Raw genomic sequence first — 22531 nt, 5'->3', positions numbered from 1 at the left:
TTGTTCTGATACTGTAAATGAGTTAAATACACTTTCCTGAGTAAGTGAAGTGTTTTATTTTCACACTTCCATCCAGGGGTGAACCCTGAAATCTCACCCTGCGCGAAGCTCCATGACCCTGGGTAGAAGGTGCGACTTCATCCCCTTGAAGCCTAACACCTGCAAATGTCACAAGTATCAGTAAAACTGGTGCCAGGAGGCTGGAAGTAGGCCCAAGGCCTTGCAGGCCTTATTCTGATACTGTAAAGGAGCTAAATACACTTTCCTGAGTGTGTGAAGTGTTTTATTTTCACACCTCCAGCCAGGGGTGAAGCCTGAAATCTCACCCTGCGCGGAGCTCCATGACCCTGGGTAGAAGGTGCGACTTCATCCCCTTGAAGCCTAACACCTACAAATGTCACAAGTATCAGTAAAACTGGTGCCAGGAGGCTGGAAGTAGGCCCAAGGCCTTGCAGGCCTTATTCTGATACTGTAAAGCAGCTAAATACGCTTTCCTGAGTATGTGAAGTGTTTTATTTTCACACCTCCAGCCAGGGGTGAAGCCTGAAATCTCACCCTGCGCGGAGCTCCATAACCCTGGGTAGAAGGTGCGGCTTCATCCCCTTGAAGCCTAACACCTGCAAATGTCACAAGTATCAGTAAATCTGGTGCCAGGAGGCTGGAAGTAGGCCAAAGGCCTTGCAGGCCTTATTCTGATACTGTAAAGCAGCTAAATACGCTTTCCTGAGTATGTGAAGTGTTTTATTTTCACACTTCCATCCAGGGGTGAACCCTGAAATCTCACCCTGCGCGAAGCTCCATGACCCTGGGTAGAAGGTGCGACTTCATCCCCTTGAAGCCTAACACCTGCAAATGTCACAAGTATCAGTAAAACTGGTGCCAGGAGGCTGGAAGTAGGCCCAAGGCCTTGCAGGCCTTATTCTGATACTGTAAAGGAGCTAAATACACTTTCCTGAGTGTGTGAAGTGTTTTATTTTCACACCTCCAGCCAGGGGTGAAGCCTGAAATCTCACCCTGCGCGGAGCTCCATGACCCTGGGTAGAAGGTGCGACTTCATCCCCTTGAAGCCTAACACCTACAAATGTCACAAGTATCAGTAAAACTGGTGCCAGGAGGCTGGAAGTAGGCCCAAGGCCTTGCAGGCCTTATTCTGATACTGTAAAGCAGCTAAATACGCTTTCCTGAGTATGTGAAGTGATTTATTTTCACACCTCCAGCCAGGGGTGAAGCCTGAAATCTCACCCTGCGCGGAGCTCCATAACCCTGGGTAGAAGGTGCGGCTTCATCCCCTTGAAGCCTAACACCTGCAAATGTCACAAGTATCAGTAAATCTGGTGCCAGGAGGCTGGAAGTAGGCCAAAGGCCTTGCAGGCCTTATTCTGATACTGTAAAGCAGCTAAATACGCTTTCCTGAGTATGTGAAGTGTTTTATTTTCACACTTCCATCCAGGGGTGAACCCTGAAATCTCACCCTGCGCGGAGCTCCATAACCCTGGGTAGAAGGTGCGACTTCATCCCCTTGAAGCCTAACACCTACAAATGTCACAAGTATCAGTAAAACTGGTGCCAGGAGGCTGGAAGTAGGCCCAAGGCCTTGCAGGCCTTATTCTGATACTGTAAAGCAGCTAAATACACTTTCCTGAGTATGTGAAGTGTATATTTTTCACACCTCAAGCCTGGGGTGAACCCTGAAATCTCACCCTGCGCGGAGCTCCATGACCCTGGGTAGAAGGTGCGACTTCATCCCCTTGAAGCCTAACACCTGCAAATGTCACAAGTATCAGTAAAACTGGTGCCTGGAGGCTGGAAACACACCCAAGGCCTTGCAGGCCTTAATATGATACTGTAAAGCAGTTAAATACACTTTCCTGAGGATGTGAAGTGTTTTATTTTCACACCTCAAGCCTGGGGTGAAGCCAGAAATCTCACCCTGCGCGGAGCTCAATGACACTGGGTAGAAGGTGCGACTTCATCCCCTTGAAGCCTAACACCTGCAAATGTCACAAGTATCAGTAAAACTGGTGCCAGGACGCTGGAAGTAGGCCCAAGGCCTTGCAGGCCTTATTCTGATACTGTAAAGCAGCTAAATACAATTTCCTGAGTATGTGAAGTGTTTTATTTTCACACCTCCAGCCAGGGGTGAAGCCTGAAATCTCACCCTGCGCGGAGCTCCATGACGCTGGGTAGAAGGTGCGACTTCATCCCCTTGAAGCCTAACACCTGCAAATGTCACAAGTATCAGTAAAACTGGTGCCAGGAGGCTGGAAGTAGGCCCAAGGCCTTGCAGGCCTTATTCTGATACTGTAAAGGAGCTAAATATACTTTCCTGAGTATGTGAAGCTTTTATTTTCACACCTCAAGCATGGGGTGAACCCTGAAATCTCACCCTGCGCGGAGCTCCATAACCCTGGGTAGAAGGTGCGACTTGATCCCCTTGAAGCCCAACACCTGCAAATGTCACAAGTATCAGTAAAACTGGTGCCAGTAGGCTGGATGTAGGCCCAAGGCCTTGCAGGCCTTATTCTGATACTGTAAAGGAGCTAAATACACTTTCCTGAGTATGTGAAGTGTTTTATTTTCACACCTCAAGCCTGGGGTGAACCCTGAAATCTCACCCTGCGCGGAGCTCCATGACCCTGGGTAGAAGGTGCGACTTCACCCCCTTGAAGCCTAACACCTACAAATGTCACAAGTATCAGTAAATCTGGTGCCAGGAGGCTGGAAGTAGGCCCAAGGCCTTGCAGGCCTTATTCTGATACTGTAAAGCAGCTAAATACACTTTCCTGAGTATGTGAAGTGTTTTATTTTCACACCTCCAGCCTAGGGTGAAGCCTGAAACCTTACCCTGCGCGGAGCTCCATGACCCTGGGTAGAAGGTGCGACTTCATCCCCTTGAAGCCTAACACCTGCAAATGTCACAAGTATCAGTAAAACTGGTGCCAGGAGGCTGGAAGTAGGCCCAAGGCCTTGCAGGCCTTATTCTGATACTGTAAAGGAGCTAAATACACTTTCCTGAGTATGTGAAGTGTTTTATTTTCACACCTCCAGCCAGGGGTGAAGCCTGAAATCTCACCCTGCGCGGAGCTCCATGACCCTGGGTAGAAGGTGCGACTTCATCCCCTTGAAGCCTAACACCTACAAATGTCACAAGTATCAGTAAAACTGGTGCCAGGAGGCTGGAAGTAGGCCCAAGGCCTTGCAGGCCTTATTCCGATACTGTAAAGCAGCTAAATACACTTTCCTGAGTATGTGAAGTGTTTTATTTTCACACCTCCAGCCAGGGGTGAAGCCTGAAATCTCACCCTGCGCGGAGCTCCATGACCCTGGGTAGAAGGTGCGACTTCATCCCCTTGAAGCATAACACCTCCAAGTGTCACAAGTATCAGTAAAACTGGTGCCAGGAGGCTGGAAGTAGGCCCAAGGCCTTGCAGGCCTTATTCTGATACTGTAAAGCAGCTAAATACGCTTTCCTGAGTATGTGAAGTGTTTTATTTTCACACCTCCAGCCAGGGGGGAAGCCTGAAATCTCACCCTGCACGGAGCTCCATGACACTGGGTAGAAGGTGCGACTTCATCCCCTTGAAGCCTAACACCTACAAATGTCACAAGTATCAGTAAATCTGGTGCCAGGAGGCTGGAAGTAGGCCCAAGGCCTTGCAGGCCTTATTCTGATACTGTAAAGGAGCTAAATGTACTTTCCTGAGTATGTGAAGCTTTTATTTTCACACCTCAAGCATGGGGTGAACCCTGAAATCTCACCCTGCGCGGAGCTCCATAACCCTGGGTAGAAAGTGCGACTTGATCCCCTTGAAGCCCAACACCTGCAAATGTCACAAGTATCAGTAAAACTGGTGCCAGTAGGCTGGATGTAGGCCCAAGGCCTTGCAGGCCTTATTCTGATACTGTAAAGGAGCTAAATACACTTTCCTGAGTATGTGAAGTGTTTTATTTTCACACCTCAAGCCTGGGGTGAACCCTGAAATCTCACCCTGCGCGGAGCTCCATGACCCTGGGTAGAAGGTGCGACTTCATCCCCTTGAAGCCTAACACCTACAAATGTCACAAGTATCAGTAAATCTGGTGCCAGGAGGCTGGAAGTAGGCCCAAGGCCTTGTTCTGATACTGTAAAGGAGTTAAATACACTTTCATGAGTATGTGAAGTGTTTTGTTTTCACACCTTGAGCCAGGGGTGAACCCTGAAATCTAACCCTGCGCGGAGCTCCATGACCCTGGGTAGAAGGTGCGACTTCTTCCCCTTGAAGCCTAACACCTGCAAATGTCACCAGTATCAGTAAAACTGGTGTCTGGAGGCTGGAAACACACCCAAGGCATTGCAGGCCCTATTCTGATACTGTAAAGGAGTGAAATACACTTTACTGAGTATGTGAAGTGTTTTGTTTTCACACCTTGAGCCAGGGGTGAAGCCTGAAATCTCACCCTGCACGGAGCTCCATGACACTGGGTAGAAGGTGCGACTTCATCCCCTTGAAGCCTAACACCTACAAATGTCACAAGTATCAGTAAATCTGGTGCCAGGAGGCTGGAAGTAGGCCCAAGGCCTTGCAGGCCTTGTTCTGATACTGTAAAGGAGTTAAATACACTTTCCTGAGTATGTGAAGTGTTTTATTTTCACACTTCCATCCAGGGGTGAACCCTGAAATCTCACCCTGCGCGGAGCTCCATGACCCTGGGTAGAAGGTGAGACGTCATCCCCTTGAAGCCTAACACCTGCAAATGTCACAAGTATCAGTAAAACTGGTGCCAGGAGGCTGGAAGTAGGCCCAAGGCCTTGCAGGCCTTATTCTGATACTGTAAAGCAGCTAAATACACTTTCCTGAGTATGTGAAGTGTTTTATTTTCACACCTCCAGCCAGGGGTGAAGCCTGAAATCTCACCCTGTGCGGAGCTCCATGACCCTGGGTAGAAGGTGCGACTTCATCCCCTTGAAGCATAACACCTCCAAGTGTCACAAGGATCAGTACAACTGGTGCCTGGAGGCTGGAAACAAACCCAAGACCTTGCAGGCCTTGTTCTGATACTGTAAAGCAGCTAAATACACTTTCCTGATTATGTGAAGTGTTTTATCTTCACACCTGCAGCCAGGGGTGAACCCTGAAATCTCACCCTGCGCGGAGCTCCATAGCCCTGGGTAGAAGGAGATACTGTGTCCCCTTAAACCTGTAATTTTCAAAATGTCATAAAAAGAATAAATCAAGCGCCTGGAGGCTAGAAATGGGCCCGAGACACTGAAGTCTTGGATCTGATAATGTAAAGGGCTTTGTGTACCTTTTGAGTGAAGTTTTTTTTCCCACCTCCAGCCGAGGGTTAAATCCTGAAATATTACCCCAATCGAAGCTCCATAGCCCTGTGTAGAAAAAGTGACTTCGTCCCCTTGGACCTAAAATGTTAGTACTTTTTTTTTATTTTTGTATTAAACATTGTTAAAGGGGTGACTGGAGGCTAATAAAATGGACCAGATACTGTGAAGGACATTATTTCATTTTTGGGCGAAAAAAAAATAAAAAAATAAAAATATATGTATTATATTATTATTGCGATTTTTTTTTTTTATTGGGGCCCATCTCCAGCTAAGGGGGAAAACCTGAAATGTTACCCGAAGCGGAGCTCCATTGCCCTGGGTAGAAGTAGTGCCATGGTCCCCTTGAACCAAAATGCCAACAAAAGAATAAATAAATAAATTTAAAAAAAGTACTAAAACAGGTGCTTAGAGGCCCAGAGGGTCCCGAAATCGGTCACGATCGATCACAAAAAAAATGAGGATCCCACACCCCATGGCCCTGCATGGGAACTCTATTTTACTGACTATTAAGCCCCCACGGAGTGGGGGCTTACAGCGCCCGAGCGGGAGACAAAAGTTAGAGTTAGCGCGGCCGATCCGCCGCCCGGCCATCTGGTCGCTCAGCTCCGAGGGCCATCTGGTCGCGCAACTCGGCGACCAGATGGCCGGCCGCACTCCCGGCGCGGCTAACTCTAACCTTTGTCCCTCGTCCGTGTTCTGTAAACCCCCACTACGTGGGGGCTTAATAGTTGAGGGAGAAATGACCGGCCCTGGGCCGGGCCAAACTCGCCTTGGGTCCCCAGTACAGGGCTCTAGGATGGCGGGCCCCTGGGCCGGCCTATACCCGCCTTAGGTCCCCAGTTCAGGGCTCCAGGATGGCGGGCCCCTGGGCCGGGCTATACCCGCCTTAGGTGCCCAGTACAGGGCTTCAGGATAGCGGCCCCATGGGCTGGACTGGGATGAACGCGCCCCTGGACCCCCATGCCGGGGCTCCAGGAAGGCACCCTGGCCCCGGGACAGTGCCTTGCATGGCAGGGTGGCTGCGGAGAGTTCCCCTGATGCACCCCTCACTCGACCCGCTGTGGGCCTAGAAAGCAGCCCTAGCGCATAGACACAGCTCTCCCATGACATCGTGGTCGGCTCTTAAAAGAGCCTTTGGGTTTTGTTTTGTTTTTTCCGTGGGCAAGCCGAGTGTTTACCCGCCGAATCCGTAGAGGGTGCGACCCTGACGCTTCAGGGCGTAGACCACATCCATGGCGGTGACGGTCTTCCTCTTGGCGTGCTCGGTGTAGGTGACGGCGTCCCGGATCACGTTCTCCAGGAAAACCTTCAACGCCCCGCGGGTCTCCTCGTAGATGAGGCCGGAGATGCGCTTGACCCCGCCACGGCGCGCCAGGCGGCGAATGGCTGGCTTGGTGATGCCCTGGATGTTGTCCCGGAGCACCTTGCGGTGCCTCTTGGCGCCGCCTTTGCCGAGCCCCTTCCCTCCTTTACCGCGTCCAGACATGGTCTCCTGTCGGTGCTGTGACTGAGCAGAAATGAGGGCCGCGGCCAGCGGCGGCTGCTTATATGGAGGAGCTGTGCCGGACCAGCTAGGGCGCTGCAAGCGGCCCACGTGACTCAAAGGATGGCGAGGGAGCCCGCCCCGGACCGCCCTCTGCAGGGAGCGGGGGCTGGAGCGGCCGTTGCCGTTTGAAAAAGAGCGCGCTCCCAGCCGCCTCTTTGTCGTGGACTCTGCAGCTGCCGCCGGGGCATAGATCACAGTCAAGCACACACACACGCGCCTCCCTTCCCGGGCCCCCACTCGTCACCGCGGCCCGCCTAACCCTGGCGCTCGGTGCCCGCTCCCACCATGAACAGAAGGCTCTGAAAAGTGTTAATGGAGCAAACAGGTTAACGGCCTCGCCGGCAGCACCCAGCTGTGTGCGGCCGCCCGCCACCCCGTAACACTGTCCACATGTCACGCCCGGTTGTGGCAAGTCTGTAAACTGCCCCTATTAAAATGTACATTTTTTTTTTTTTTTTACAAAAACATTATTATTGTGGGCCTCAAGCTAGGTTTTGGGACGGGGGCAAGATCTACGTGTACGTCCGAGGGCTTGTGCATGCCCTCCTATGTAGCGACGGTGCGGGCGCTGCCGCAACTATGAAGCCGCCAGAGTAACACCTTGGCCACGGATACGCTCTTTGATGGAGTCTGTGGTTGGCCCTGAAAAGAGCCTTTGTGTTTAGGGTGCGTTTCCACGGTGGTCTGCGGGCCTTTACTTGCTTGCTTTGCCCCCTGCCTTGTGGCTCTCGGTTTTCTTGGGCAGCAGCACGGCCTGGATGTTGGGCAGGACTCCTCCCTGGGCGATGGTGACTCGGCCCAGCAGCTTGTTCAGCTCCTCGTCGTTGCGGATGGCCAGCTGGAGGTGTCTGGGGATGATGCGGGTCTTTTTGTTGTCCCGGGCCGCGTTGCCGGCCAGCTCCAGGATCTCAGCGGTCAGGTACTCCAGGACTGCAGCCAGATAGACTGGGGCACCGGCGCCCACCCTCTCGGCGTAGCTTCCCTTGCGGAGCAGCCTGTGCACACGGCCCACGGGGAACTGGAGCCCGGCTCTGGAAGAGCGTGTCTTGGCCTTAGCGCGGGCCTTTCCTCCTTGCTTTCCGCGTCCAGACATGGCGATCGATGCAGGGGCTCACTCACACAACAGAGAGAATAGTACTGCTGTTCTGCGGGACTCCGGCGATATAAAGACTTCGGGCGCTTCTGATTGGTTGACAGCTAGGCTCTGATAGTTCTTCTCATTGGAGGGAGGAGGGCTTCCTTTTCACCAATCAAAGTTCCAGTACCGCATTACAAAGGGAAGTGGGGGCCCTGCCTGAGCCTGCCAATGAGACGGGAGAGCAGAGAAGCAGCTACTTTACACGGCCAGCCTATAAATACAAGTGCCGGGCTCGCCTGCCTTATTTCTCTCGGCTCCACAGGAAGCGGTGCAGATTGTCGACCATGCCTGAACCAGCCAAGTCCGCGCCGGCTCCCAAGAAGGGCTCCAAGAAAGCGCTCTCCAAGCCGCCCAAGAAGGACGGGAAGAAGCGCAAGAGGAGCAGGAAGGAAAGCTATGCTATCTACATTTACAAAGTGATGAAGCAGGTGCACCCGGACACCGGCATCTCCTCCAAGGCCATGGGCATCATGAACTCCTTCGTGAACGACATCTTCGAGCGCATCGCCGGGGAGGCTTCCCGCCTGGCCCACTACAACTCGCGGCGCACCATCACCTCCCGGGAGATCCAGACCGCAGTGCGTCTGCTGCTGCCCGGAGAGCTGGCCAAGCACGCCGTGTCCGAGGGCACCAAGGCCGTCACCAAGTACACCAGCGCCAAGTAAGGCTTCGAGGCGCATCCCCAACTAACACAACGGCTCTTTTAAGGGCCACTCACGTCCTCCCCTAAGAGCTAATGTGCTTCATTTATGACCGGAGAAAGAAGTGTTTTAAACGGTAATGTTGAGCGCACAAGACCCGCTCTCACGGGGCTTGCTGCAGACCGAGGGACGATGGACCAGGCAACCCGTTTTAATAAGCATGTTTATATGAATGAGCCCTCTTTGGGACCAAGTGTCACACAAGCACTGTAATGTAACGATGACGTTAAATAAAGCCCACGCGGAACTCGCACGGCTGCCCCCGGGCTTATTGTTTCCTGCGACCAGTTTTAGTGTGTGCGGGTGTCACGTTGTGTTTGTACTTTAAGACCAGGGGCAACGGCTAACATCCGCCCCAGGGCAAAGGCTCCCGAAATCGGGACACATAAACCCGATGTACAGATGCCCCACAGCGCTGGCTTGTGACCAGCGGATCCCAGCACGACCCTCTACCCAAACAAAGCGCTTTATTAATTGAAGAGGTGGCTGTGCACACCGAGTGCTCGGATTTCCCAGTGCCGGTATAAGTTTCCCAGTGCCGGTATAAGTTACCCAGTACTCGGGGTACTCTCAGCCAGCCCACCCACCCACACCTGTAGAACATGGCAGATAAGAGAAGCTCGTAGGTGACAGGGTGGTGGCCCTTAAAAGAGCCGTTGTGGTGGTTGTTCGGGTCGGTGTCTCCTTAGGCCCTCTCGCCTCGGATACGACGGGCCAGCTGGATGTCCTTGGGCATGATGGTCACCCTCTTGGCGTGGATGGCGCACAGGTTGGTGTCCTCGAAGAGCCCGACCAGGTAGGCCTCGCTGGCCTCTTGCAGGGCCATGACGGCGGAGCTCTGGAAGCGCAGGTCGGTCTTGAAGTCCTGGGCGATCTCCCTCACCAAGCGCTGGAAGGGCAGCTTGCGGATGAGGAGCTCGGTGGACTTCTGGTAGCGGCGGATCTCGCGGAGAGCCACAGTGCCGGGTCGGTAGCGGTGAGGCTTCTTGACTCCACCGGTGGCAGGGGCGCTCTTGCGGGCAGCCTTGGTGGCCAGCTGCTTGCGAGGCGCTTTGCCGCCGGTGGACTTGCGGGCTGTCTGCTTGGTGCGGGCCATGGCGGGAGCGGTCTCTCTCAACGACGAGCGAGGAAGAATGGAGTTCGAGCAGGCAAGAGCCCTATTTATGCACTCGAAGACGGAGGGCTGCTCTGGTTGGCTGAAGCGACCGCCCCAGGTTTGAAAACAGCCCGCGGTGTGCAACGATTGGCTACTCAACCGGAGGCTGTAGCCTGCCTCTCCAATGAGCTGTGGAGAAAAAGACACCCTCCGATTGGACGATGTACGTTGGAGCCGAAGCCCGCGCTTCGGTCAACCTTTGTCTCCGTGTCCATCCACTCATTTGTAGTCACACGAACCACTCGCCCCCGATCAACTGGGCGAGGAGACCAGGATGTTTTAAGTGTACCGCCCTTGGTCACCCTGGAACACGCCGCCGTTGACTGCGCTCGATTTCACGTTCACAATCGTCTGCTTTATGCAGACACCACTTCGAGTCTGCCCGGATACAGTGAAAGCACCAAGGCACACGTTATCTCACATTTATTATAAACTGAGGTCTAATAACTCCCAGACCCCCTTCTTTCTTTGTTATAAAGATTCCAATCCACGCAGCACCAAAAGAGCCGTTCATATGACCAAGATCACACACGGCACTCGCGTGTGTAAAGGTGCGCTAGGGATTTACTGTGCCGTTTATTATTATTGAGAAGTGTGCACGCGGGGTGAAAGGGTGGGGGTGAACAAGCTCTCTTCTAGACCGGGTGGATGGCTCTTAAAAGAGCCGTTGTGTTTGCAGTGTCTCGGTGCAAGCCCTTACTTCTTCTTGGGCGCTGCCTTCTTGGGCTTGGCTGCTTTGGGCTTGGCTGCCTTGGGTTTGACTACCTTGGCAGGGCTTTTCTTGGCCACTTTGGGCTTCGCCGCCTTGGCTTTCGCTGGGCTCTTGGCAGCCTTCTTGGCGGGGGCAGCCTTGGGCTTCTTGGGGCTCTTTGCTGCCGCTGGCTTCTTGACCTTCTTAGGGCTCTTCTTGACCCCCGCGGGAGCCTTTTTGGGCTTCTTGGCAGCAGGGGCAGCTTTCTTGGCCGCTGGTTTCTTGGTCTTGGCGGCCGCCTTCTTGGCCGCCTTCTTGCCCTCCAGCTGCTTCTTGTTCACCTTGAAGGATCCGGAGGCCCCGGTGCCCTTCAGCTGGGCCAGGGCGCCTTTGCTGACCAGGCTCTTGACGGAGGCCTTGACCCGGCTCTTGTTCTTGTCCACATCGTAGCCCTCGGCGATCAGCCCCTTCTTCATGGCCGACAGGGAGACTCCCTTCCTCTCGGCAGAGGCGGTCACCACCTTCAAGATCAGATCGGCCACGCTGGGGCCGGAAGGCTTCTTGGCCTTGGAGGCCCCCGCTGTCTTCTTCTGCTGCTTCTTCTTGGGGGCGACCTCAGCGGGAGGCGCCGCGGCGGCTGGAGCGGTTTCGGCCATTGCAATGCAAGTCTCGGCGCGGGCGCTGTCACAGAACAGAAATGTCCCTCTCGGCCCGAGCCCCGTGAATATATACAGGGAGGAGCCAGCCTCTGATTGGTCGCGAGCAGACAGGGCTCTGCGAGGCACACTCGGCTCTCTGCTCCGAGCTGACTTTTGTGTTTCCTACCTTCCGATTATCCACGTTTTAAAGCACAATCAGTTAAACACGCGCTTCCACACATGTATGACCAGGAGCCCAGCTTCGGCCCTCTCCCGGGCCTGCCCCCGTTTCGGATCCACCCCTCGTCCCTGGCTTGTGATCCGCGGGGAGACGGCGCTCCCCCGACGGTGGACGCCTCCATGCCTGAAATCGCGGGCTCCCGGCCCCTTTTCCCCGGTCCACTCTCGCCTCCTGCGGCCGGGAGCGGCGGCCCGCGGGAGGGAGGGGGCTCCTGCAGGGAGCGGGCCCTGCGGCGTCACAGTGGGGCTGCGGGGGCCGCGGGGAGCGCGTTCTGGAACGGGCCGAAGTAACACAGGGCTCCGCCGGCCGAGCGCGGGGTGGAAACAATGCCAGGGAGCCCCCAGCCCGGCGCCTGCACCCTCGGCTGTGGCACCCACGGCTGGGGGGGGCGCAACCGGAGGCCTTTTACAAGCAGCGGGGCACGGCCCTGGCTCCGGCCTCGCATGCATCACCAGGCGGCCGTGTGCTGGCAGCTTCACATGCAGGCAGAGGGCATTCACTGCCGAGCGCCGAGCCAGAGGAGGCGGGCGCAGACTAAATAAAATAAATACAGTGACACAACGAAGGAAGGCGGCCGAGTTAGGCCTACATGTTTAAAAACACCCCAAGTGAGAGCAGAGGGTGGGAATGCACCTGAAATGGAGACCCCAGTACCGGCATGGAGGCACTCTACTGAGCTGATTTTTAAAGCTGGAGCTAGGTGTACGTCTGAGGTGACATCTGTAGACAGAGTGAGTTACTGTATGTCAGACGCTGAGCCTATGACCGGGGGGAGGCCCACTGCGGAACTGAATAGTACAGTACAGAGTGAGGCATGTGACTACAACTGTTCTACTGAGCCCTATCGCTGGAGTGGGGACCACTCCTGAATCCAATGGTATATCACGAGGGAGACCTGAGACCAGAAATGATATTCTGCGCCCTGTAGCCTAATCGAGGCCTGCTGCTAATTTGGACGGAGGTAGGGGAAGAAAACAGAACACTTCACATAGTCCAGAACGTACATGAACACCAGTCCCAGTATCAGATCTTAGCCTTCAGGATCTCCGGCCCATCCCTAGCTTCCAGGTACCTGTTTTAGTAATATGTGTGACATTTGGAGGTGTACAGCTTCAAGGGGATGAAGTTGCACCTTCTACACAGGGTTGAGGAGCTCCGCGCAGGGTGAGATTTCAGGGTTCATGCCTGGCTGGAGGTGTGAAAACAAAACACTCCACATAGTCACACCTCCATCCAGGGGTGAACCCTGAAATCTCACCCTGCGCGGAGCTCCATGACCCTGGGTAGAAGGTGCGACTTCATCCCCTTGAAGCCTAACACCTACAAATGTCACAAGTATCAGTACAACTGGTGCCAGGAGGCTGGAAGTAGGCCCAAGGCCTTGCAGGCCATATTCTGATACTGTAAAGGAGCTAAATACACTTTCCTGAGAATGTGAGGTGTTTTATTTTCACACCTCCAACCTGGGGTGAACCCTGAAATCTCACCCTGCGCGGAGCTCTATAACCCTGGGTAGAAGGTGAGACTTCATCCCCTTGAAGCTTAACACCTTAAAATGTCACAAAGTATCAGTAAAACTGGTACCTGGAGGCTGGAAACACACCCAAGGCCTTGCAGGCCTTGTTCTGATACTGTGAAGGAGTTAAATACACTTTACTGAGTATGTAAAGTGTTTTGTTTTCACACCAACAGCCAGGGGTGAACCCTGAATTCTCACCCTGCGCGGAGCTCCATAACCTTGGGTAGAAGGTGCAACTTCATCCCCTTGAAGCCTAACACCTGCAAATGTCACAAGTATCAGTAAATTGGTGCTAGGAGGCTGGAAACACACCCAAGGCATTGCAGGTCCTATTCTGATACTGTAAAGGAGTTAAATACACTTTACTGAGTATGTGAAGTGTTTTGTTTTCACACCACCAGCCAGGGGTGAACCCTGAATTCTCACCCTGAGCGGAGCTCCATAACCCTGGGTAGAAGGTGCGACTTCATCCCCTTGAAGCCTAACACCTGCAAACGTCACAAGCATCAGTAAAACTGGTGCCTGGATGCTGGAAACACACCCAGGGCCTTGCAGGCCTTATCCTGATACTGTAAAGGAGTTAAATACACTTTCCTGAGTATGTGAAGTGTTTTGTTTTCACACCTTGAGCCAGGGGTGAACCCTGAAATCTAACCCTGCGCGGAGCTCCATGACCCTGGGTAGAAGGTGCGACTTCTTCCCCTTGAAGCCTAACACCTGCAAATGTCACCAGTATCAGTAAAACTGGTGTCTGGAGGCTGGAAACACACCCAAGGCATTGCAGGCCCTATTCTGATACTGTAAAGGAGTGAAATACACTTTACTGAGTATGTGAAGTGTTTTGTTTTCACACCTTGAGCCAGGGGTGAACCCTGAAATCTAACCCTGCGCGGAGCTCCGTGACCATGGGTAGAAGGTGCGACTTCTTCCCCTTGAAGCCTAACATCTGCAAATGTCACAAGCATCAGTAAAACTGGTGTCTGGAGGCTGGAATTAGGCCCAAGGCCTTGCAGGCCTTGTTCAGTTACTGTGAAGGAGATAAATACTCTTTACTGAGTATGTGAAGTGTTTTGTTTACACACAAACAGCCAGGGGTGAACCCTGAATTCTCACCCTGCGCGGAGCTCCATAACCCTGGGTAGAAGGTGCGACTTCATCCCCTTGAAGCCTAACACCTGCAAATGTCACAAGCATCAGTAAAACTGGTGCCTGGATGCTGGAAACACACCCAAGGCCTTGCAGGCCTTATTCTGATACTGTAAAGGAGTTAAATACACTTTCCTGAGTATGTGAAGTGTTTTATTTTCACACCTCCAGCCAGGGGTGAACCCTGATATCTCACCCTGCGCGGAGCTCCATACCCTTGGGTAGAAGGTGCAACTTTATCCCCTTGAAGCCTAACACCTGCAAATGTCACAAGTATCAGTAAATTGGTGCCAGGAGGCTGGAATTAGGCCCAAGGCCTTGCAGGCCTTGTTCTGATACTGTGAAGGAGTTAAATACACTTTACTGAGTATGTAAAGTGTTTTGTTTTCACACCAACAGCCAGGGGTGAACCCTGAATTCTCACCCTGCGCGGAGCTCCATAACCTTGGGTAGAAGGTGCAACTTCATCCCCTTGAAGCCTAACACCTGCAAATGTCACCAGTATCAGTAAAACTGGTGTCTGGAGGCTGGAAACACACCCAAGGCCTTGCAGGCCTTATTATGATACTGTAAAGCAGTTAAATACACTTTCCTGAGTATGTGAAGTGTTTTATTTTCACACCTCCAGACAGGGGTGAACCCTGATATCTCACCCTGCGCGGAGCTCCATACCCTTGGGTAGAAGGTGCAACTTTATCCCCTTGAAGCCTAACACCTGCAAATGTCACAAGTATCAGTAAATTGGTGCCAGGAGGTTGGAATTAGGCCCAAGGCCTTGCAGGCCTTGTTCTGATACTGTGAAGGAGTTAAATACACTTTACTGAGTATGTAAAGTGTTTTGTTTTCACACCAACAGCCAGGGGTGAACCCTGAATTCTCACCCTGCGCGGAGCTCCATAACCTTGGGTAGAAGGTGCAACTTCATCCCCTTGAAGCCTAACACCTGCAAATGTCACAAGTATCAGTAAATTGGTGCTAGGAGGCTGGAAGTAGGCCCAAGGCCTTGCAGGCCTTGTTCTGATACTGTGAAGGAGTTAAATACACTTTACTGAGTATGTAAAGTGTTTTGTTTTCACACCAACAGCCAGGGGTGAACCCTGAATTCTCACCCTGCGCGGAGCTCCATAACGCTGGGTAGAAGTTGCGACTTCATCCCCTTGAAGCCTAACACCTGCAAATGTCACCAGTATCAGTAAAACTGGTGTCTGGAGGCTGGAAACACACCCAAGGCATTGCAGGTCCTATTCTGATACTGTAAAGGAGTTAAATACACTTTACTGAGAATGTGAAGTGTTTTGTTTTCACACCTTGAGCCAGGGGTGAACCCTGAAATCTAACCCTGCGCGGAGCTCCATGACCCTGGGTAGAAGGTGCGACTTCCTCCCCTTGAAGCCTAACACCTGCAAATGTCACAAGGATCATTAAAACTGGTGTCTGGAGGCTGGAATTAGGCCCAAGGCCTTGCAGGCCTTGTTCAGTTACTGTGAAGGAGATAGATACTCTTTACTGAGTATGTGAAGTGTTTTGTTTACACACAAACAGCCAGGGGTGAACCCTGAATTCTCACCCTGCGCAGAGCTCCATAACCCTGGGTAGAAGGTGCGACTTCATCCCCTTGAAGCCTAACACCTGCAAATGTCACAAGCATCAGTAAAACTGGTGCCTGGATGCTGGAAACACACCCAAGGCCTTGCAGGCCTTATTCTGATACTGTAAAGGAGTTAAATACACTTTCCTGAGTATGTGAAGTGTTTTATTTTCACACCTCCAGCCAGGGGTGAACCCTGATATCTCACCCTGCGCGGAGCTCCATACCCTTGGGTAGAAGGTGCAACTTTATCCCCTTGAAGCCTAACACCTGCAAATGTCACAAGTATCAGTACATTGGTGCCAGGAGGCTGGAATTAGGCCCAAGGCCTTGCAGGCCTTGTTCTGATACTGTGAAGGAGTTAAATACACTTTACTGAGTATGTAAAGTGTTTTGTTTTCACACCAACAGCCAGGGGTGAACCCTGAATTCTCACCCTGCGCGGAGCTCCATAACCTTGGGTAGAAGGTGCAACTTCATCCCCTTGAAGCCTAACACCTGCAAATGTCACAAGTATCAGTAAATTGGTGCTAGGAGGCTGGAAGTAGGCCCAAGGCCTTGCAGGCCTTGTTCTGATACTGTGAAGGAGTTAAATACACTTTACTGAGTATGTAAAGTGTTTTGTTTTCACACCAACAGCCAGGGGTGAACCCTGAATTCTCACCCTGCGCGGAGCTCCATAACCCTGGGTAGAAGGTGCGACTTCATCCCCTTGAAGCCTAACACCTGCAAATGTCACAAGCATCAGTAAAACTGGTTCCTGGATGCTGGAAACACACCCAAGGCCTTGCAGGCCTTATTCTGATACTGTAAAGGAGTTAAATACACTTTGCTGAGTATGTGAAGTGTTTTATTTTCACACCTCCAGCCAGGGTTGAACCCTGATATCTCACCCTGCGCGGAGCTCCATACCCTTGGGTAGAAGGTGCAACTTTATCCCCTTGAAGCCTAACACCTGCAAATGTCACAAGTATCAGTAAATTGGTGCCAGGAGGCTGGAATTAGGCCCAAGGCCTTGCAGGCCTTGTTCTGATACCGTGAAGGAGTTAAATACACTTTACTGAGTATGTAAAGTGTTTTGTTTTCACACCAACAGCCAGGGGTGAACCCTGAATTCTCACCCTGCGCGGAGCTCCATAACCTTGGGTAGAAGGTGCAACTTCATCCCCTTGAAGCCTAACACCTGCAAATGTCACAAGTATCAGTAAATTGGTGCTAGGAGGCTGGAAGTAGGCCCAAGGCCTTGCAGGCCTTGTTCTGATACTGTGAAGGAGTTAAATACACTTTACTGAGTATGTAAAGTGTTTTGTTTTCACACCAACAGCCAGGGGTGAACCCTGAATTCTCACCCTGCGCGGAGCTCCATAACCCTGGGTAGAAGTTGCGACTTCATCCCCTTGAAGCCTAACACCTGCAAATGTCACAAGCATCAGTAAAACTGGAGTCTGGAGGCTGGAAACACACCCAAGGCATTGCAGGTCCTATTCTGATACTGTAAAGGAGTTAAATACACTTTACTGAGTATGTGAAGTGTTTTGTTTTCACACCACCAGCCAGGGGTGAACCCTGAATTCTCACCCTGAGCGGAGCTCCATAACCCTGGGTAGAAGGTGCGACTTCATCCCCTTGAAGCCTAACACCTGCAAACGTCACAAGCATCAGTAAAACTGGTGCCTGGGTGCTGGAAACACACCCAAGGCCTTGCAGGCCTTATCCTGATACTGTAAAGGAGTTAAATACACTTTCCTGAGTATGTGAAGTGTTTTGTTTTCACACCTTGAGCCAGGGGTGAACCCTGAAATCTAACCCTGCGCGGAGCTCCATGACCCTGGGTAGAAGGTGCGACTTCTTCCCCTTGAAGCCTAACACCTGCAAATGTCACCAGTATCAGTAAAACTGGTGTCTGGAGGCTGGAAACACACCCAAGGCATTGCAGGCCCTATTCTGATACTGTAAAGGAGTGAAATACACTTTACTGAGTATGTGAAGTGATTTGTTTTCACACCTTGAGCCAGGGGTGAACCCTGAAATCTAACCCTGCGCGGAGCTCCATGACCCTGGGTAGAAGGTGCGACTTCCTCCCCTTGAAGCCTAACACCTGCAAAGGTCACAAGCATCAGTAAAACTGGTGCCTGGATGCTGGAAACACACCCAAGGCCTTGCAGGCCTTATTCTGATACTGTAAAGGAGTTAAATACACTTTCCTGAGTATGTGAAGTGTTTTATTTTCACACCTCCAGCCAGGGGTGAACCCTGACTTCTCACCCTGCGCGGAGCTCCATAACCCTGGGTAGAAGGTGCGACTTCATCCCCATGAAGCCTAACACCGGCAAATGTCACAATTATCAGTAAAACTGGTGCCTGGAGGCTGGAAACACACCCAAGGCCTTGCAGGCATTATTCTGATACGTTAAAGGAGTTAAATACACTTTCCTGAGTATGCGAAGTGCTTTATTTTCACACCTCCAGCCAGGGGTGAACCCTGATATCTCACCCTGCGCGGAGCTCCATAAGCCCGGGTAGAAGGTGCGACTTTGTCCCCTTGAAGCCTAACGCCTGCAAATGTCACAAGTATCAGTAAATTAGTGCCAGGAGGCTGGAATCAGGCCAAAGGCCTTGCAGGCCTTGTTCTGTTACTGTGAAGGACTTAAATACTCTTTACTGAGTCTGTGAAGTGTTTTGATTTCACATCTCCAGCCAGGGTTGAAACCCGAAATCATACCCTGCGCGAAGGTCCATAACCCTGGGTAGAAGGTGCAACTTCATCCCCTTTAAGCCTAACACCTACAAATGTCACAAGTATCAGTAAAACTGGTGCCAGGAGGCTGGAAGTAGTACCAAGGCCTTGCAGGCCTTATTCTGATACTGTAAATCAGCTAAATACACTTTCCTGAGTATGTGAAGTGTTTTATTTTCACACCTCCAGCCAGGGGTGAAGCCTGAAATCTCACCCTGCGCGGAGCTCCATGACCCTGGGTAGAAGGTGCGACTTCATCCCCTTGAAGCATAACACCTCCAAGTGTCACAAGTATCAGTACAACTGGTGCCTGGAGGCTGGAAACAAACCCAAGGCCTTGCAGGCCTTGTTCTGATACTGTAAAGGAGTTAAATACACTTTCCTGAGTAAGTGAAGTGTTTTATTTTCACACTTCCATCCAGGGGTGAACCCTGAAATCTCACCCTGCGCGGAGCTCCATAACCCTGGGTAGAAGGTGCGACTTCATCCCCTTGAAGCCTAACACCTGCAAATGTCACAAGTATCAGTAAAACTGGTGCCTGGAGGCTGGAAACACACCCAAGGCCTTGCAGGCCTTATTATGATACTGTAAAGCAGTTAAATACACTTTCCTGAGTATGTGAAGTGTTTTATTTTCACACCTCCAGCCAGGGGTGAACCCTGAAATCTTACCCTGCGCGAAGCTCCATGACCCTGGGTAGAAGGTGCGACTTCATCCCCTTGAAGCATAACACCTCCAAGTGTCACAAGTATCAGTACAACTGGTGCCTCGAGGCTGGAAACAAACCCAAGGCCTTGCAGGCCTTGTTCTGATACTGTAAATGAGTTAAATACACTTTCCTGAGTAAGTGAAGTGTTTTATTTTCACACTTCCATCCAGGGGTGAACCCTGATATCTCACCCTGCGCGGAGCTCCATAACCCTGGGTAGAAGTTGCGACTTCATCCCCTTGAAGCCTAACACCTGCAAATGTCACCAGTATCAGTAAAACTGGAGTCTGGAGGCTGGAAACACACCCAAGGCATTGCAGGTCCTATTCTGATACTGTAAAGGAGTTAAATACACTTTAATGAGTATGTGAAGTGTTTTGTTTTCACACCACCAGCCAGGGGGGAACCCTGAATTCTCACCCTGAGCGGAGCTCCATAACCCTGGGTAGAAGGTGCGACTTCATCCCCTTGAAGCCTAACACCTGCAAACGTCACAAGCATCAGTAAAACTGGTGCCTGGGTGCTGGAAACACACCCAAGGCCTTGCAGGCCTTATCCTGATACTGTAAAGGAGTTAAATACACTTTCCTGAGTAAGTGAAGTGTTTTATTTTCACACTTCCATCCAGGGGTGAACCCTGAAATCTCACCCTGCGCGGAGCTCCATAACCCTGGGTAGAAGTTGCGACTTCATCCCCTTGAAGCCTAACACCTACAAATGTCACAAGTATCAGTAAAACTGGTGCCAGGAGGCTGGAAGTAGGCCCAAGGCCTTGCAGGCCTTATTCCGATACTGTAAAGCAGCTAAATACACTTTCCTGAGTATGTGAAGTGTTTTATTTTCACACCTCCAGCCAGGGGTGAACCCTGACTTCTCACCCTGCGCGGAGCTCCATAACCCTGGGTAGAAGGTGCAACTTCATCCCCATGAAGCCTAACACCGGCAAATGTCACAATTATCAGTAAAACTGGTGCCTGGAGGCTGGAAACACACCCAAGGCCTTGCAGGCATTATTCTGATACGTTAAAGGAGTTAAATACACTTTCCTGAGTATGCGAAGTGCTTTATTTTCACACCTCCAGCCAGGGGTGAACCCTGATATCTCACCCTGCGCGGAGCTCCATAAGCCCGGGTAGAAGGTGCGACTTTGTCCCCTTGAAGCCTAACGCCTGCAAATGTCACAAGTATCAGTAAATTAGTGCCAGGAGGCTGGAATCAGGCCAAAGGCCTTGCAGGCCTTGTTCTGTTACTGTGAAGGACTTAAATACTCTTTACTGAGTCTGTGAAGTGTTTTGATTTCACATCTCCAGCCAGGGTTGAAACCCGAAATCATACCCTGCGCGAAGGTCCATAACCCTGGGTAGAAGGTGCAACTTCATCCCCTTTAAGCCTAACACCTACAAATGTCACAAGTATCAGTAAAACTGGTGCCAGGAGGCTGGAAGTAGGCCCAAGGCCTTGCAGGCCTTATTCTGATACTGTAAAGCAGCTAAATACACTTTCCTGAGTATGTGAAGTGTTTTATTTTCACACCTCCAGCCAGGGGTGAAGCCTGAAATCTCACCCTGCGCGGAGCTCCATGACCCTGGGTAGAAGGTGCGACTTCATCCCCTTGAAGCATAACACCTCCAAGTGTCACAAGTATCAGTACAACTGGTGCCTGGAGGCTGGAAACAAACCCAAGGCCTTGCAGGCCTTGTTCTGATACTGTAAAGGAGTTAAATACACTTTCCTGAGTAAGTGAAGTGTTTTATTTTCACACTTCCATCCAGGGGTGAACCCTGAAATCTCACCCTGCGCGGAGCTCCATAACCCTGGGTAGAAGGTGCGACTTCATCCCCTTGAAGCCTAACACCTGCAAATGTCACAAGTATCAGTAAATCTGGTGCCAGGAGGCTGGAAGTAGGCCCAAGGCCTTGCAGGCCTTATTCTGATACTGTAAAGCAGCTAAATGCACTTTCCTGAGTATGTGAAGTGTTTTATTTTCACACTTCCATCCAGGGGTGAACCCTGAAATCTCACCCTGCGCGGAGCTCCATAACCCTGGGTAGAAGGTGCGACTTCATCCCCTTGAAGCCTAACACCTACAAATGTCACAAGTATCAGTAAAACTGGTGCCAGGAGGCTGGAAGTAGGCCCAAGGCCTTGCAGGCCTTATTCTGATATTGTAAAGCAGCTAAATACACTTTCCTGAGTATGTGAAGTGTATATTTTTCACACCTCAAGCCTGGGGTGAACCCTGAAATCTCACCCTGCGCGGAGCTCCATGACCCTGGGTAGAAGGTGCGACTTCATCCCCTTGAAGCCTAACACCTACAAATGTCACAAGTATCAGTAAAACTGGTGCCAGGAGGCTGGAAGTAGGCCCAAGGCCTTGCAGGCCTTATTCTGATACTGTAAAGCAGCTAAATACGCTTTCCTGAGTATGTGAAGTGTTTTATTTTCACACCTCCAGCCAGGGGTGAAGCCTGAAATCTCACCCTGCGCGGAGCTCCATGACCCTGGGTAGAAGGTGCGACTTCATCCCCTTGAAGCCTAACACCTACAAATGTCACAAGTATCAGTACAACTGGTGCCAGGAGGCTGGAAGTAGGCCCAAGGCCTTGCAGGCCATATTCTGATACTGTAAAGGAGCTAAATACACTTTCCTGAGAATGTGAGGTGTTTTATTTTCACACCTCCAACCTGGAGTGAACCCTGAAATCTCACCCTGCGCGGAGCTCTATAACCCTGGGTAGAAGGTGAGACTTCATCCCCTTGAAGCTTAACACCTTAAAATGTCACAAAGTATCAGTAAAACTGGTACCTGGAGGCTGGAAACACACCCAAGGCCTTGCAGGCCTTGTTCTGATACTGTGAAGGAGTTAAATACACTTTACTGAGTATGTAAAGTGTTTTGTTTTCACACCACCAGCCAGGGGTGAACCCTGAATTCTCACCCTGAGCGGAGCTCCATAACCTTGGGTAGAAGGTGCAACTTCATCCCCTTGAAGCCTAACACCTGCAAATGTCACAAGTATCAGTAAATTGGTGCTAGGAGGCTGGAAGTAGGCCCAAGGCCTTGCAGGCCTTGTTCTGATACTGTGAAGGAGTTAAATACACTTTACTGAGTATGTAAAGTGTTTTGTTTTCACACCAACAGCCAGGGGTGAACCCTGAATTCTCACCCTGCGCGGAGCTCCATAACCCTGGGTAGAAGTTGCGACTTCATCCCCTTGAAGCCTAACACCTGCAAATGTCACCAGTATCAGTAAAACTGGTGCCAGGAGGCTGAAAGTAGGCCCAAGGCCTTGTAGGCCTTGTTCTGATACTGTAAAGCAGCTAAATACACTTTCCTGAGTATGTGAAGTGTTTTGTTTTCACACCTTGAGCCAGGGGTGAACCCTGAAACATAACCCTG

General features: G+C 51.5%; 4 protein-coding genes across 4 annotated transcripts; 1 reads left to right on the top strand and 3 right to left on the bottom strand.

The window, feature by feature from the left end:
* Positions 1-6494: 6494 nt before the first annotated feature.
* On the bottom strand, positions 6495-6806 carry LOC146770499 (histone H4-like). Its single transcript, XM_085640406.1, has one exon. The coding sequence runs from the start codon at positions 6804-6806 to the stop codon at positions 6495-6497; it is 312 nt and encodes a 103-aa protein (XP_085496532.1).
* Positions 6807-7330: 524 nt separating this feature from the next.
* On the top strand, positions 7331-8748 carry LOC146770498 (histone H2B 1.2-like). The gene has a single exon (XM_085640424.1). The coding sequence runs from the start codon at positions 8289-8291 to the stop codon at positions 8667-8669; it is 381 nt and encodes a 126-aa protein (XP_085496550.1). The 5' UTR covers positions 7331-8288; the 3' UTR covers positions 8670-8748.
* A 636-nt stretch (positions 8749-9384) lies between these two features.
* Positions 9385-10383, bottom strand: LOC146770497 (histone H3). Its single transcript, XM_085640423.1, has one exon. The coding sequence runs from the start codon at positions 9799-9801 to the stop codon at positions 9391-9393; it is 411 nt and encodes a 136-aa protein (XP_085496549.1). The 5' UTR covers positions 9802-10383; the 3' UTR covers positions 9385-9390.
* Positions 10384-10510: 127 nt separating this feature from the next.
* On the bottom strand, positions 10511-11437 carry LOC146770496 (histone H1.3-like). Its single transcript, XM_085640422.1, has one exon. It carries the CDS (start codon positions 11206-11208, stop codon positions 10558-10560), a length of 651 nt encoding a protein of 216 aa, XP_085496548.1. The 5' UTR covers positions 11209-11437; the 3' UTR covers positions 10511-10557.
* Positions 11438-22531: the final 11094 nt, after the last annotated feature.

This window comes from Triturus cristatus, unplaced genomic scaffold (assembly GCF_964204655.1).
Source record: "Triturus cristatus unplaced genomic scaffold, aTriCri1.1 SCAFFOLD_465, whole genome shotgun sequence".
Lineage (NCBI taxonomy): Eukaryota > Metazoa > Chordata > Amphibia > Caudata > Salamandridae > Triturus > Triturus cristatus.
The sequence above is the reverse complement of the archived record's forward strand: the minus strand, read 5'-3'. Positions and strand labels throughout refer to the sequence as shown.

What these genes read in the sequence shown, in the direction of transcription:
- LOC146770499 (XM_085640406.1), bottom strand. Translation starts at nt 6,806, where the DNA reads ATGTCTGGACGCGGTAAAGGAGGGAAGGGGCTCGGCAAAGGCGGCGCC.
- LOC146770496 (XM_085640422.1), bottom strand. Translation starts at nt 11,208, where the DNA reads ATGGCCGAAACCGCTCCAGCCGCCGCGGCGCCTCCCGCTGAGGTCGCC.
- LOC146770498 (XM_085640424.1), top strand. Translation starts at nt 8,289, where the DNA reads ATGCCTGAACCAGCCAAGTCCGCGCCGGCTCCCAAGAAGGGCTCCAAG.
- LOC146770497 (XM_085640423.1), bottom strand. Translation starts at nt 9,801, where the DNA reads ATGGCCCGCACCAAGCAGACAGCCCGCAAGTCCACCGGCGGCAAAGCG.